The sequence below is a fragment of the Periplaneta americana genome, chromosome 3 (assembly GCF_040183065.1).
Source record: "Periplaneta americana isolate PAMFEO1 chromosome 3, P.americana_PAMFEO1_priV1, whole genome shotgun sequence".
NCBI lineage: Eukaryota > Metazoa > Arthropoda > Insecta > Blattodea > Blattidae > Periplaneta > Periplaneta americana.
The window spans coordinates 155,550,468-155,567,727 of NC_091119.1; the positions used below are offsets into that span (position 1 = coordinate 155,550,468).

At 34.5% G+C, this 17,260-nt stretch overlaps 1 protein-coding gene across 2 annotated transcripts in view; it reads left to right on the plus strand.

Annotated features, from left to right (window-relative positions):
- The first annotated feature begins 280 nt into the window (after positions 1 to 280).
- Positions 281 to 17,260, plus strand: part of LOC138696719 (medium-chain acyl-CoA ligase ACSF2, mitochondrial-like) — a 40,486-nt gene continuing 23,506 nt past the window's right edge. For both annotated transcript variants that reach the window (XM_069822044.1, XM_069822045.1), the window contains exons 1-4: positions 281 to 498; positions 11,164 to 11,292; positions 14,118 to 14,344; positions 16,958 to 17,075. In XM_069822044.1, the coding sequence (XP_069678145.1) occupies positions 292 to 498; positions 11,164 to 11,292; positions 14,118 to 14,344; positions 16,958 to 17,075 (681 nt within the window). In that variant the 5' untranslated portion in view covers positions 281 to 291. The remainder of the gene's footprint in view (positions 499 to 11,163; positions 11,293 to 14,117; positions 14,345 to 16,957; positions 17,076 to 17,260) is intronic.

Genomic DNA, 17,260 nt, shown 5'->3' on the forward strand with positions numbered 1-17,260 from the left:
AATGTGCTGTAGACAGTATAATATACACTGCATAATGAATGCGTTCGAATGGCTAACTCAGTTCGTGAGTAAAAACACTTATTCTTAATACAGTACTGTATTAAAGGACAGTATGATAAAAGGACATAAAAGTAAAAAATGTTTTGAAGTAGAATTCAATGAATTTATAAAGTTTATCGTTAAGCGTATGAGAACAAGACTGTGTCGGCCGTATGTTGGACAACCCAGCCTTGAACGAGGTTGAGACTAATGTTATCACGTCACACATAAACAAGTCAGAGCGAAGTAAAAATGCAGTCAGTGTTGCCTGCGCCTCATAACAGCACACCGTTCACCAAGATGGTACCCAGCTACTGGCACAACCCCGGACAAGCACCGCAAACTCCTCACACTTTAGGGAGACTCCTGGACATAGCAGATGATCGCTGGGGTGACAGAGAAGCTCTGCTATCTCTGCATGAAGATCGCCGTCTTACTTTCAGAGAAGCGCGTGAGACGGTAATTGTAGCATTCTTTACTTACTTACTTACAAATGGCTTTTAAGGAACCCGAAGGTTTATTGCCGCCCTCACATAAGCCCGCCATCGGTCCCTATCCTGTGCAAGATTAATCCAGTCTCTATCATCATATCCTACCTCCCACAAATCCATTTTAATATTATCTTTCCATCTACGTCTCGGCCTCCCTAAAGATCTTTTTCCCTCCGGTCTCCCAACTAACACTCTATATGCATTTCTGGATTCGCCCATACGTGCTACATGCCCTGCCCATCTCAAACGTCTGGATTTAATGTTCCTAATTACGTCAGGTGAAGAATACAATGCGTGCAGTTCTGCGTTGTGTAACTTTCTCCATTCTCCTGTAACCTCATCCCGCTTAGCCCCAAATATTTTCCTAAGTACCTTATTCTCAAACACCCTTAACCTATGTTCCTCTCTCAGAGTGAGAGTCCAAGTTTCACAACCATACAGAACAACCAGTAATATAACTGTTTTATAAATTCTAACTTTCAGATTTTTTGACAGCAGACTAGATGACAAAAGCTTCTCAACCGAATAATAACACGCATTTCCCGTATTTATTCTGCGTTTAATTTCCTCCCGAGTGTCATTTATATTTGTTACTGTTGCTCCAAGATATTTGAATTTTTCCACCTCTTCGAAGGATAAATCTCCAATTTTTATATTTCTATTTCGTACAATATTCTGGTCACGAGACATAATCATATACTTAGGCCCGGTTGCAGAAACACCGATCAAAATATGATTGGCAATCAAGGAGGGTTTGATTGGCCATCAGTTCTATTTCTGTTGCAGAAAGAACAATCAGTGTTTGATCGGAAATCAGTCTTCCATCAGATTTGATCAACAGATTTTTGCTGGTTAAGTCATTGATCATCGATCAAGCAGGCTATTTATGTTGTTTTGTTTATAATGCAGTTACTGTAATGTATATAGTAAATAGTTATAGCGTAACAATATTGTTTTCGACATAATGGATTCTTCTGATGAAGAAATTTTAAATGAAAAAAATATTATTAAGAAGAAGGCGTTTCCGTGATAGACATGAATTGTTTTTATGTGTAATGACAGAGAATTTGAGCAAAGATTTAGGTTAAGTAAGGATTCCTGTGTTTTGTTACTTTCAAAAATTGAAACAAATATATGCAGACAGATAAATCGAAACCTTCCACTTTCTCCTATGAACCAAGTTCTAATAATGCTGAGATTTTATGCTGTTGGAATTTTTCAGGCGGTCTTGGGTTATCTTGTTAGGGTCCACAAATCAACTATTTTGCCGAGTAGTTAGGAATGTTACGTATGAAATTGCTTTGTTATGGCAGGGTCTCATAAATCCCCAAACTTCAAACAGGGAACGATTTGAAATCCAGAGAGAATTTTCAGCCATGTCAGGATTTCCAAGAGTAGCCTAATATTGATTGTATAGACTGCTCACATCCCCATCCAATCACCTGGTTGAAATGATTTCGAACTTTATCGAAATAGAAAAGGTTTCTTTTCTGTGAATATACAGGCAATATGTAGACTACACCATCATTGAAATTCTGGAATGTTGTAGCCAATTGGCAGGGTTCTACACATGACAACACATTATTTTTAATGAGTAGGTTACGAGCTCCATTTGTAAAGAGAGAGATGGGAAATGGAATTATTTTGGGTTATGGAGGCTATGCATATTCCAATTTCTCGTCGATTCCCCTAGCAAATCCCACAACAGAAGCCCCCTCACTTTTTTTTTCTTCTTCATTTTCTTTCACTATATTGTAGTCTATATACAAATAGAATCCGCCTGTTTCCTTTCTACAAAAAGCAACAAAACAGCAAAACATTCACTTGTTTTCCTAGTCACCCCCACTTGATGCATTCGTTTCGCGACTTTTAAAGAGCATCAAATTGGCTGTGGTTGCTAAATAGCGCTGTTGTCAAATGTATTTCTTTCTTAAATCAGCAATTAGTCAATTGAGACAAGTTGATTGGAGATTCACGTTTGTGCAACGCAATGAACAATCAAATAAATCAGACATCAACTGATTGGCGATCAGGGACTGATTTGATTTGCGTTTTTGCAACCGGGCCTTAGTCTTTTCGGGATTTACTTCCAAACCGATCGCTTTACTTGCTTCCAGTAAAATTTCCGTGTTTTCCCTAATCGTTTGTGGATTTTCTCCTAACATATTCAAGTCATCCGTATAGACAAGAAGCTGATGTAACCCGTTCAATTCCAAACCCTCTCTGTTATCTTGGACTTTCCTAATGGCATATTCTAAAGCGAAGTTAAAAAGTAAAGGTGATAGTGCATCTCCCTGCTTTAGCCCGCAGTGAATTGGAAAAGCGTCTGATAGAAACTGACCTATACGGACTCTGCTGTATGTTTCATTGAGACACATTTTAATTAATCGAACTAGTTTCTTGGGAATACCAAATTAAATAAGAATATCATATAATACTTCCCTCTTAACCGAGTCATATGCCTTTTTGAAATCTATGAATAACTGATGTACTGTACCCTTATACTCCCATTTTTTCTCCATTATCTGTCGAATACAAAAAATCTGATCAATAGTCGATCTATTACGCCGAAAACCGCACTGATGATCCCCAATAATTTCATTTACGTACGGAGGTAATCTTCTCAAAAGAATATTGGACAAAATTTTGTGCGACGTCAACAAAAGTGATATTCCTCGAAAGTTACCACAGTTGATTTTGTCCCCCTTCTTAAAAATAGGTACGGTACAATTATGGACTCCTTCCATTGTTCTGGTACAATTTCCCTTTCCCAAATAGCAAGTACAAGTTTATAAATTTCGCTATATAATGCACTTCCACCCTCTTGTATTAATTCTGCTGGAATTTCATCGATACCTGGAGACTTGCAATTTTTCAGATTTTCTATCGCAATTTCGACTTCTGAAAGCGTGGGTTCGGGTATAAATGGCTCAGCACTTTGTATTTCAATTTCGTCCCGATCATTTCTATCTGGCCTATGTACATTTAGTAGTTGCGCAAAATACTTTTTCCATCTGTTTAGGACTGATGGAGAGTCTGCAAGCAAGTCACCATTCTCATCCTTGATCACGTTTACCCTTGGCTGATATCTATTCTTAAATTCCTTTATACCCTTATATAAATCTCTAATGTTTTTATTCTTACTATTTGTTTCTACCACATTTAGTTTTTCCTTCAAGTAACCTCTCTTTTTATTCCTAAGTGTACGACCTGCTCCCCGTCTTTCATTGAAATAATTATCTCTCTTCTCCTCTACTGGATCCTGTAAGAATTTCAATTATGCCTGTTTCCTTCTTTCTACTGCAATGCAACAATCTTCATCAAACCACGGTTTCTTTTCTTAGTTTCATAATAACCTATGCTCTGCTCAGCTGCAATTTTGATACTATCTCTGATATTTTCCCACACGCTGTTAACATCTAATTCTTTCTCAACTTCGTTGGAACTTTCTAAAGTGGCAAATCTATTCGAAATTTCGACCTGATAATTTTGCTTAGTTTCCTCTTCCTTTAATTTCAAAATATTGAATTTAGTAATATTAACTTGTTGCTCTACGCGCTTGGCTACTGATAGTCTTTCTCTCAATTCTCCAATTACCAAATAATGGTCAGAATTACAATCTACACCCCTGAAAGTTCGAATGTCTACTATACTAGTATGTCTCCGTTTATCTATCAAGATGTGATCTATTTGGTTGTGTGTCAATCCATCTGGAGAAGTCCAAGTATATTTGTGTATATCCTTATGGGGGAATGTTGTACTTTTAACAATTAGGCCTACATTTTTTGATGTGGCAAAGTTGACTAATCTAACACCATTGTCATTACTAGATATGTGTAGGCTCTCTTTTCTAATAGTCGGTTTAAAAATATCCTCCCGTCCTACTTTAGCATTGAAATCCCCCAATAAAATTTTCATGTGATATCTAGGTAACTGTTCAAAAGTCTGTTCCAATTCCTCATAGAAGCTATCTTTTATATGGTCGTCTTTCTCTTCTGTAGGGGCATGAGCATTTGTAACTACGATATCGCACCATCTACCCTTAAGTACTAAATACGATAACCTATCACTGATAAATTCGACCTTTTTTTACTGCTGATTTTATTCTTTTATGAACAAAGAATCCTGTTCCTAATTGGTGATTATTGTTTCCTTCCCCATAATACAACAAGTAATCTCCTATTTGTGATATGCCATTCCCATCTAACCTAACCTCTTGTACTCCCACGAAGTCTATTCTATATCTAGCTAGTTCTTTAGCTATTAATGTTACCCCTCCTGTTCTATAAAGACTAGTTACGTTCTCTAATACACTTTGTAAGATTATAAAATAAAAGTATATTTATGATAAAAGGGCATGAAAATAAAAAATGTTTTGAAGTAGAATTCAATGAATTTATAAAGTTTATCGTTAATCGTATGAGAACAAGACTGTGTCGGCCGTATGTTGGACAACCCAGCCTTGAACGAGTTTGAGACTAATGTTATCACGTCACACATAAACAAGTCATGAACAACGTTCATTACTATCACGAAGAAATAACTGATAGTGTTTCGTGATGTTTAATCTTTATTTATTTTTTAAAATGTGGAATATTTAGCGTACGCTACAAATAAATTGAACGGCATGCTGCGTATTCTGAATTAGGTCAATTAATGAATATCTTGTGTTGCACATCTGCAACCAGCACCATGGTGATGTAGGTTATAGCATTTATAGTAAAATTTAAAATTTCGTTTTTAAGTAGGCCTACTTTTCGCGATAACAGCAAAATGTGTAGTGAACTCGCAATATGGGCTAATATTTCTTAATGGTAGGCTACATTTAATACTGACATATAAAGAATGCGAAATAACGAAGGGGATGGGGGGATTTCCCCCCTATTGGAAAGTTATCCTCCTCTCATAAATTTATATTAACATCCCTGCCAGTCAAAATATAATTGTTTTAATATGAGTATACTTTATAAAGTATAAAGTATAAAATAAGCAAAGAAAATAATATTAATGTATTATCATCACCGGCAAACTGACAACAATTAATAACTTAGGAATTACATATCTTATTTTAAGCTACTCATGGATATAATTATTTATTACTATGATCAAGATGTAAGTCAAGCAGCTCAGTGCGACCACGTGTGAGCCGTATCGAGTGAGGATAATAATAATGTTACGTTTGGGATCCTATCCTCCCCATCAGAAATCTTAATTCGTATCCTGGGCATATATGAAACCTAGTTCCATTAGCCTATGTTAAAGAGTGAATGTCAGATAGATGACCAATCAATCAATATTTCCATCTGACTCTTATTTTCGACAAATACTTTCTCATAAGTTTTTTGCGTATGCAACAATTATTTTCTTTAACATATTGATAACGATCTTAATGTTTTTAATTTGTGTTCTTGACCACGTATTAATTAATTAATTAATTAAACACTAGTAAAAAGATTTAAACCGAGCGGGCTAGCGGCGTGGTAGAGGGCTGGCCTCGCATTCGGGAGGTCCGGGGTTCGATCCCAGGGGCCAGCAATCCTCACTGAGGTTTTCCATGGTTTCCTCAGTTATTTTCCAGGCAAATGCCGGGATTGTAGCCTACCTCTTAAAAGTCCGGCCATGGACGGCGATCCTTCCCTTAATCCTTTCATATGTGTGAGTGAATGATGTGTAATGTCTTAAATGTTTGTGTTGTATCGGAGGTGGCCCTGGCATTGAGCTGATCCCTCATCCGGGGAGGCCCTCCATGTCCTTGTGTGGTCAAAAAAGTATGTATGTGATCAATAGATAATTCCTCTCCCGACAGGTCGCGGGCCTGTAAGGCCCGGGTGGTGTGGGTCGTGTAAATGCACCTAAAAGGGAGAGGTTAAACTAAGAGAAAGAAGAAGAAGAAGAAAATATTTAATATGTATTAAAATGAGAAAGTGAATTTACGTTTTTCAGATTACACTCAAAAACAGTATTTATCTACTAACGTTGGAACAATAGGCTATTATTTGACACTTTTGTACTGCAAAAATTTGTCTTTATAGTTCAATAAAATGGAAAACACGTTGTATGTTATGATATTTGTTTAAACAAATGCCGCCCTAAATAAGGGTTCGATAGATCGGCCTACTAATCAATTCATAAAGAATAATAAGTAAACAAAACAATTTTGTGACATTTGGAAAGAAAAAGAAAAAACGTTAAGATAAGAAAACGTAGGAAATCATTTACAATAAAAGTTTTGTTGGGTACAAATGATTACTAATTATAGCTAAGGATGATTTTAACACGTGAGATCCTATGGCATCAATCGTTGCATCAGAAATTTTATATTGTTTAAGTTGATTTAAAGTTTCACGTGGGATCGTGCCACGGGCACCGAACATGAGCCCAAAAACTATCCAATGTGTAATGTGGTATTGTGCTCCAAGATGCTGACAACAAGGCTCATATATGACTTGTTTTTCACGACACACCTCTTGTGACTGTTGCTCATGCATCTCAAAACGGATTGTGGGATCAAGAATGACACCCTTATCCTTCCGCCGATCAATTATGATGATATCAGCCCGTCTAGTAGAGCCATCAGAAGAGATGCAACCAACCTCCTCATAAACCTCATAGGAAGCATTCTGACGGATTTAAGCTGCGATGAGAGAACGAACCGTATTAGGTCTGTTGATTCGGAGCAATTCTCCATGATGGCAGAAACCCAAGACGTGAGGAAGCGTTTCTTGCTCGTCGCATCTTCTGCAACGGGTTGAGTCAAGAGTTCTACCAGGGAGAGTACGTACAGGTATTGTATTACAGTTCATCTTAATGGCTTGCGTCCACTGACTGCTCGAAAGTCCCTTTTTGGTTGAGATCCACGAATTACCTTTCTTCCAGTGAAAATAGAAAACAACTCCCAAAACTTTACTTTTCAATTTGCTCCATTGATGAAAAGAATCTTCACGCAATGCTTTTCTTAGTTTACTTAGCAACGCGTTATGAAACATTTTATAACGAATTATTATCAACAGTAATCTCACTAGACGTTTTGATTTATCTAGAGAAAATCAAAACTCGAGTGGTATTTAATTGACTATTACACGATTAGAAGAAAGTATATAAAGATTAGAAGTAACGAAGTACTCCAATACAATAAAATATTAATTTACTTACGAAAATACAACTGTCTTCAAATGTATTATTGTACCATCTCAACATTACAAATATTACGCTAGATGCATGCTAGATGGCAGTAGTGAGCAATGCCTTCTCGTCGAGAAGTTCTCGATCTATACATGATGGCAATGTTACTAGTCAAGAAGGCTTTGTTGATTCAGTTCCATTTTTATTATTAAAACAGTTGCATTCCACTTCAATTATCCGAATCCCAGTAATCAACGTCACTTGACAGATGATTTTCAATAAATCTTAATATTAAACAATCTTTGATACGCGACTATCCATAATATCATATAGTAGAAGCTATAACATAACCTAACTAATATACTGTACACAAGTGTTAGAAAAGTTTTAATTAACGACGATGACATAAAAAATAAACATGAATAATTTTAAAAGGAATAATTATTTAATGTGCAATTTTCAAATTTGAATGTGGTTGGTGGTTCAATTGATGTTATATTGGACGTGTGCGTAATAGAAGTGGAACTAGTTGATTTAGGCCTACATGGTGTATTCAACTTATTCAGAATTTCCGAATGAATAATTTTAAAATGAATAATTATTGAATGTACAATTTTCAAATTTGAATGTGGTTGGTGGTTCAATTGATGTTATATTGGACGTGTGCGTAATAGAAGTGGAACTAGTTGATTTAGGCCTACATGGTGTATTCAACTTATTCAGGGTTTCCGAATGGTGCTCTTCATTTATTTGTAAATCGGATTTCAGATGCATAGGTAATATCAGTGATTTTTATTAATTCTTGTTCTTGAATGCCTTCTATCAAACACGAATGTTTCCTGGATCAAATGTCCTATTTTAATTATGTAAATACTTTATATTTATTTCTAACGGGTGCAGCGGAACGCACGGGTACGGCTAGTAAAGAATAAAATTCTTCACTGATATAACAGATTTAATAGACCTTTAATTTATACAGGGTGATTCAGACCACCCGTTACAGTCTTTTATTTCGGAAACTAGTGAATTAAAAGTTTCGAAACAAAAGCATTTGTTACTAAGGCACATGTGAACTTTCACTTGAGCGTGATTTCATCAGTCAGCCCTAACAGGAAGTAGGGTCAGTGGCGTATCACTTTCTAATTTCAAATGGGAGCCGAGGTCAAATAGGGTACCATTTGATAAGACTCTTCAAAACAAACAACTTTTATAGGCAACATTTTCATTAATGGGAAAAGCTAGCCTGTATGCCATTCTCCCGCACTATAGCTACGGTGAAGAAGTTGCCTACTCAACATGGCGAAATTTAAGCACATAGCATAATATTCTCACAAGAAAACATTCTGATGGGGGCAGATAAAAAAAAAAGTTAATTTCTTTCTTCCACCATGTTCGTGAACATAGCCGGGCCATCAAGAATCTTAAATACGAGCTTGGTGTTATTGTCTCAAAAGTCGCTTGCCAAATTTAATGGGAAAACTAGCCTTCATGCCATTCTCCCGTACTACAGCTACGGTGAAGAAGTTGCCTAGTCAACACGGCGAAATTGAAGCACATAGAATAATATTCTCACAAGCAAACATTCTGATGGGGGCAGATAAAAAAAAGTTAATTTTTTTCCTTCCACCATGTTACTAATGTCAAAACAAGTGCTTATACAAATTTTGACCATTCGAGCGCAATTACGAGGGCGGTTCAGAAAATAAGTTTGCCTGGATCCATTTACAAAGAGAAAACAAATTAATGGTAGATTTATTGGAAGAGATACAGCCATTGTTGAGCTATTTTTCATCATATTCCCCACCGAAATTGAGACATTTGTCATACCGTGGGATCAACTTCTGTATCCCTGTGCTGTAGAAGTCAGCCGCCTGGGATGGAACAGTGTGTGACAGCCGTCCGCACCTCTCTTTTGATCCCACGGGATGACATGTCACTGAACAATCCGAACTGATTTCAACGCTGTAGCATGTAAGGGAAATGGAAGGTAGTTCATCTAGGGAGACAGGCCTGAGTTCGTTGACCTCTTACATCTGTGTTACGAGAAGAAAGAGCAATGTGTTAGCGTCAATGTTGCCAGACTGCTGAAACTTTCAACTCAATTTTCTAATTAACCGTACATTTAACTTCTAAACGTAACATTGGTCTTGTATTCATTTAAATGTGCCCTATCGTCCCTTACAATCTGCAGGATTATTTCACTTTCACCCTGTATGTATGTATGTATGTATGTATGTATGTATGTATGTATGTATGTATGTATGTACAGTATGTATGTAATGTATGTATGTAATATATGTCTGTAATGTATGTATGTAATGTATGTATGTATGTATGTAATGTATGCATGTATGTATGTATGTATGTATGTACTGTATGTATATATGTACGTATGTAATGTAGGTATGTATGCAATGTATGTATGTATGTAATGTAGGTATGTATGAATGTAATGTATGTATATATGTAATGTATGTATGTAATGTATAAATGTAATGTATGTATGTATGTTTTTTTTTTAATTACAGCATGCCCCATTACCTAAGTAATACTACATGTTTTCAATTTCTATGTAGTACAAACAAATTTACAATTTGTTAATCTTAATTTACTTAAAATGTCTATGTATGTATGGTCCTTATGTTGTATTACACATTTTTAACACTGTAATAGTGCCTGTTCAAGTCACACATTTCTAAACTGACTTTTAGTTGCTGTTTTATCACACATTTTTGTTTTACACTATATCAGTTGCTGTTTTGTCATGTATGTATGTATGTATGTATGTATGTATGTATGTATGTATGTATGTATGTATGTATGTATGTGTGTATGTATGTATGTATGTATGTATGTATGTATGTATGTATGTATGTGTGTATGTATGTATGTATGTATGTATGTATGTATGTGTGTATGTATGTATGTATGTATGTATGTATGTATGTATGTATGTATGTATGTATGTATGTATGTATGTATGTATGTGTGTATGTATGTATGTATGTATGTATGTATGTATGTGTGTATGTATGTATGTATGTATGTATGTATGTATGTATGTATGTATGTATGTATGTGTGTATGTATGTGTGTATGTATGTATGTATGTATGTATGTATGTATGTATGTATGTATGTATGTACACACATACATGCAGCATTCGCAAATTTTCAGCATTTTTATAGCCCGCGAAAAGAAAAATGTGATGCATTACTTTTTAAGTAATCGTAGTAATTAAAAGAAAGTGATACATGAAATTGCCAATATATCAAATCAAATATTCATTTAAATTGTGCAGCAGCAGTCATATTATATTAGGGCTTATAATTATGTCACGAAGACGTCTGAAACCTATATAGACTATTTCAAGGACGCCACCTGTGAAGTAAAATTAGAAACTGATTTGGAGAGGAAGATATCAAAGCAAGGATAAATTAAAAGAGAAGAGTTAGTGAGAACTTATGTTATTTGGTAGTACAAAAATGATGTTGCAATTTGAATTTTTCAGGTGGACAAGCTAGCTGCAGGGCTGTTGCAACTTGGCCTCAAAACAGGCGATCGGATTGGAGTATGGGGCCATAACTCAAGTCAGTGGTACATTACGTACCTTGCAGCTGCGAGAGCAGGACTTATCACGGTCAGTGGCTTTTCTAGGGATGAGGGCTGTACATACAGCCAGACGTAGTTGTTGTCCTCATATTTTGCGTACATTTTAAAATGGATAAAAATATAATTTTAATTTATGAATATCTGTTTAATGAAATTGAAGCTGTATTTCATTAATTAATAAATTACAGTTTTAAGAGGTTAGGAATAAATTTTACAACTTCTTTCTTGTAAGTAAACCACATATTTTCAGAAGTATTATTATTATTATTATTATTATTATTATTATTATTATTATTATTATTATTATTATTATTATTATTATTATTATTATTTAGTTTTTTAATTTATGTCTTTCCCAAATTGTGAGGTTGCCATATGAGACAAAGAATAATGGAAATAAGATTAAAATCGAAAACAATATGATAAGAAATCAGGAATTTATAACATAATATTTTCACAAGTGTTTGTAATGAAGATTATACACGTGTTACATACACGTTTTATGCTAATCTAGCATTAAAATATGGGGAAGATGGAGAATATTGTTGGAATGATAGAGAGAAATGAAAGTACCCTGAGAAAATCCCTATGCAATGTCTGTTTTTTCCACCACAAATCCCATCATTATCTAACTGGGTATCGAACCTGGACCGCCTGAATGGAAGACCAGCGCACTAGCGCTTCAACTACAGACGCCACCTTATAGTATCTTGTTCCATTTATTTAAAATATTTAAATGTGTTCAGTATTTTGACTTTTTTTAGTATTCATAATCTCGCAAGCACAACTGAGATCCGAGGTATGTTCAAATATCTAAGATTTATTGTTCATGTAACGTTAAAATCTGTTTCAAAACTGTAAAGGAGAAATTGCGATATGTCTGGGAAAGGTTATATGCTTGAAGTAGTTTACCACAGACTTGACATGTGAATAGTTTGTACAAATAGGCCTAATTTTAAATATCACATGTAGCCTATCAATACACAGGGTGTTAGAACTATAATTGCATATATTTTGGTATTTTATTTAAGAAAAATTCATGTTAAACAACATCCTATTTTATTTTTTCGTTGCTCTAATAGTTTTTCAAAAAATGTGTCACGTATTTTACGGTCTAATGTTTTATAAATGATCGTACTATGAAGAGCCTATAATTTTAGGCTATATTTCGATCACATATACTCCAGCATAAACACTCTTTCTTAGTTAAGGATCATTTACCTTGCAGAAAACTCACCAACATTTGACGTAATGTAAGGATCCACTGATTTTGAATTAGCCGACATTCATTTAATGTACGGAACAGGAATATGCTAACGTGACAAGGGAAGTAGATCTATTGGCTACGATTTCCATTTCGTGGGATTTCAAATAGACTATTATTCATTGCTGTTTACAGAAAACATCTGCAATTAGAATCAAGGATCGTGGACCGCAACGTGATGTTGTTTTCTTCCGTAATGTGACACGACCTTTGAAAAAACAATATGTACGGTACTCTAATTAAGAAAATATTAACTTTTGTTAACAATTGAGAGATTGTTTTATTTTGTTTGTTTCTTTTAATTCATGAAGAACAATTTTTGTACGTGAATTTATTTTAATTATTTCATGATTGTTTGGAAGTGAATACCATGTCGTTTATGAAGTATTTTTATTTTGACTATTACACTTTTACTACATCATATTACTTTTGACTAATAAAACGATACGAAAGGACATGTTTCAACCAATGTTTATTGCTACAATTTTTATCACTTCCCTAACATTTGTTTATTTTTATCACTTCCCTAGCATTTGTTTCTTTGTTTACCAACATTTAAAACTGCAAATTCTTTACGGTACTATAAAACATGCTTTGCGATGATCATTTATTTCCCGCATAGATAGCGGACTGAAAATGGCGGCTCCGTTCAAACGTTTTGGTGAAGGTAACATTAGTGAAACAGAATTTTGATAAGTCAATTAATATCTATTTTATTGTATTAGCGTACGTTATTTCTTCTAATATGTATAAGTTATACTTTCTTCTGTTTTTATCACTCTCCTACCATTTGTTTCTTTGTTTGCCAACATTTCAAACTGCAAATTCTTTACGGTACTAAAAACATACTTTGCGATCGTCATTTCTTTACCGCATATTCAATTGAAAATGACGGCTCCGTTCAAACGTTTTGGTGGAGCTAACATTAGTGAAATAGATTTTTAGTAAGTCAATTAATACAAATTATGTATTTTATTGTATTAGATTACTTTAGTTCTTATAATCTTTATATACTTTCTTCTAATCGTGTGATAGTCAATTAATTCCCACTCGAGTTTTGATTTTCTCTAGATAAATCAAAACCTCCAGTGAGATTGCTGTTGATAATTAAGGTAACATTATTTTAAATTATGTTGTTTCACTACAGACTACCATACTTATGAGAATAAAAAGAAAGACTGTGTTCGAAATTCGAACAAAATAAAGAATTAATTTAATGGCATGTGTTAATGTAAAAAGATATCTTAAAATGTGTTTTTTTCTGTTTGAATAAGCTTTAAATTATTTGGTTCCTTATTACAGTACAAAGACCTTCATGATAGGTCTATGATAGACTTAAGGATATACGCCTAACTAGCCAGGGGTTTGTAGGTAAAATAGATAGTCTGGAAGCGTTAACTAACCTAAAAACATGATGTTGTTTAAAAGTAACTTCGAAAATTGAGCAGTTGTTTACATAGTGTGGTTCAGTATATTATAATCGATACCTCTAAAACTATTTGCACGCATACCTCTAAAACACTGTAATATAGTGCGTCATGAAGAAAGTGTTCTTAATTTTTTCATATCATCACTTTCACACATTTCAGGTAAAGCTGACACCAGAATATGAGCCGTCAGAGTTACTGTACACTCTTAACAAGGTTGAGATTCAGGCAATCGTCTGTGATGAAATCTGCGGTTCGAGGAGTTCTGTTGAGAAGTTAACACATATAATCCCAGAACTTTCTGCTTGTCAAGATTCCGATGTTGAATTCCAAAGCTCTCAGGTTCCATCACTTACAAGAGTGATTTTAATAAGTGATAGGAAGTTTCCGTAAGTCTGATTATGTGTAATTCTTCATATAAGCACTACATGTTTTTATTAGATAAAGTTCTACTTTTTTTATAAACAAATCATAATACTCTAGTTCAGTGGTTCCCAAACGTTTCGTAGAAGCGATCCACTCACCCCATTCCAAAAATATAAATACTTGTAATATCGTAAACAACAATAATTTTTTCTTAGCCTGAAACCAGTGACCACCACTCGAAGTGCGATTTTAAGAACAGTTTTTTTAGTATTTTCCGAAAGAAACTCAAAAAAATTACGACAGGCATAGATGGATACTGACTCCATTGCGTTCATCTGGCTGAAATTAAGCAAAATATATGAACGAAAAACTCATTTAAATATGTACCCACTGATGGAATGTTGAAACTAGATCTTTTTTTCGCAGGACGTTGACCAGTTTTATATCAAAAGAATATCTCGAGTTTGCAAAAGAAGTTCTTAAATTGTTTACAACATTTGCAACCTCGTATTCATCCAAATTAAGTTTTCCGTCTACGATTTCCATCAAAACAAAAGCGAGAGATCTCGAATTTGAAAATATCGCTGTGTCTATCGAATACACTTAGTCCAGATTTGAGAGGACACATTTTGAAAAACAGGCATGCATTCATGCACTATCAAACTATGAAACATGCATGATCAAGCGAAAAATACATCAAAATATGCACTTTCATTTTTTTTTTCAAAATTTCTTATTTCACTTCACCTTTTTTTTTTTTTTTTTTTTTTGCACAGCTAGCAACTAACATTTCTATTGGTTTCTGTAAGGTTCCTGTTCATGTCAGTCAATATATTTTTGTAGGCAGAGAATGACCTCTCTACATTGCAAGACGTTATGGGTGCTAACTTGAATGAACCTTTTCCTTTTATTTAATTTTCTTTTCCTTTCCTTCTTCGATCCTGATTCCTGAAGCTAACATAAGGGATATAAAAATCGAGAAACTGAGGTGTCCACTCAAAACCATTAAAACACGCATTTAAACTAAATATAATGTATTATTATATGCATTATTAAGCTTAAAATTGCTTAAATATGCATTATGCATTTTTTATCTCTAAAAAGGCCAAAACATGCAAATATGCACGGAAAAAGTGCACATATTTCGAACTGAAAAGTAATGAAATGGATAAGTATTAAGTTTGCGCTATGTCCTATGTTCCTATAAACACATGCATTTGCATGCAATTCTCGTCTCTAGTTATCACATTTTTTTTTTTTTACTCTGTAACTACTGAAATATGTATTTTTATTTTTATTTTTACGTTCAGTGAAGCCGCCACAGTGGTCTAGTGGCTAGAGCTCTGGACTTACAATCCTGCGGGCCTTGGTTCGATCCCCAGTGTGTTCTCAATTTATACCTTGTGTTGGGCACGCCCGTGGTCCAGGTAACACAGGGGTTTCCTCCGACAGCTCCAGATTCCTTGTGGCATCTCAACAAATCTCCATCATCAACCTATTTCATCGTGGGTGTAGCGTAGACCAGCCTACTATGGCGGTAAATTGGGCTAAGAAAATGGCTTCATATGGGTGAATGACGAACAGTCAAGTATCCGCCATTAGTAAAAAAAAAATGTTCATTGTTGTTTGTTTATGTTTTTAAATGCAAAATAAATGTACGTTAATAAGGCATTTTTATTTTATTTTGTAAATCATTTCGCGACCCTCCTCAGCTCTTCTCACGACTCCCCAGGGAGTCGCGACTCCCACTTTGGGAACCACTGCTCTAGTTGTTACCTCTAGGGTTTAGAGCTAGATTGTATCTAACATATTCACTTTGAATGTAAATACGTGGAGTTAACCATGCTGCTGCAAACTCTACCTCACATTCTGAGCCATTACTATAGACAATAATAGAGTAGCCAGAAGTTTCTAAGTAATTTGGTTAAAAGATAAGTTTTATTACATAGAGTAATATAAAATTAAAGAACGCACACCCTATCTCAACCTCAGTTCTGAAAATAGCCTTAAACAATACAGAGTCTCCAAGAAGTTTTATGAGATCATTGTGAAGTATATATTATGTGTAATGGATTGAATTCAGTAACTCAGAAAGACAGAACAACATTAGCAAGTTTCAATATAAGATTAACAGGACGACACAAGACATAACGATATTCAATTTCAGTCAACACTTTGGAAAGAACGTCTGGAGTAACACTTGAAATTTTCTGACTGATTCTTTCCTTGAGGACTACAAGATTCGGAATGTTGTCATTGTGAAACTGTTTACACTGAAACACTCTGCAAAATATCGTACTTCACAGCAACCTCATGAAACCCCACTATTCATTCTCCAACACTGTATAATATGAAATAACATATTTTAAAATGCAATAATTAATAAAGAAGGCCTTCAGCAGAATATTTTTCCAAGGAGACTTGGCTTATTAGCTTACTAAGGATAGTGATAAAAATAAACTATATAAAAGAATCTTGAGTTCTATTAATAAGTTAATTGAGAAACAGTACTTCTAAACTCTAGCATATTACTGATTATATTATAATATTTGTTCATCACTTGTGTTATGTATGATTATAATTTTCAGTGATCTACGTACACACAGTCTAATCATGTCAAAAACATATTGTTACAGAGGGATTTGCCGTTTCCAAGATGTTATGGACAGTGCCACTCCGCAAAATGTTGATCGCATCAGAAAATCACAGATTATGATACAGCCAGATGATGCATGCGATATTATCTTCACCTCGGTGAGGCTCATGTTGCACAATTATTACAAGCAATAACAAAAAACTTCACATTTAAAATTGTATAATTATTTTTAGGAATTACATTTGAATATATGCGTCTACCATATTTTTACTACTTCTACAGTAGCATTGGATACATAAGTAACACATCCTAAAATGTCAGAGAGAAAAATTATGTGAATGTG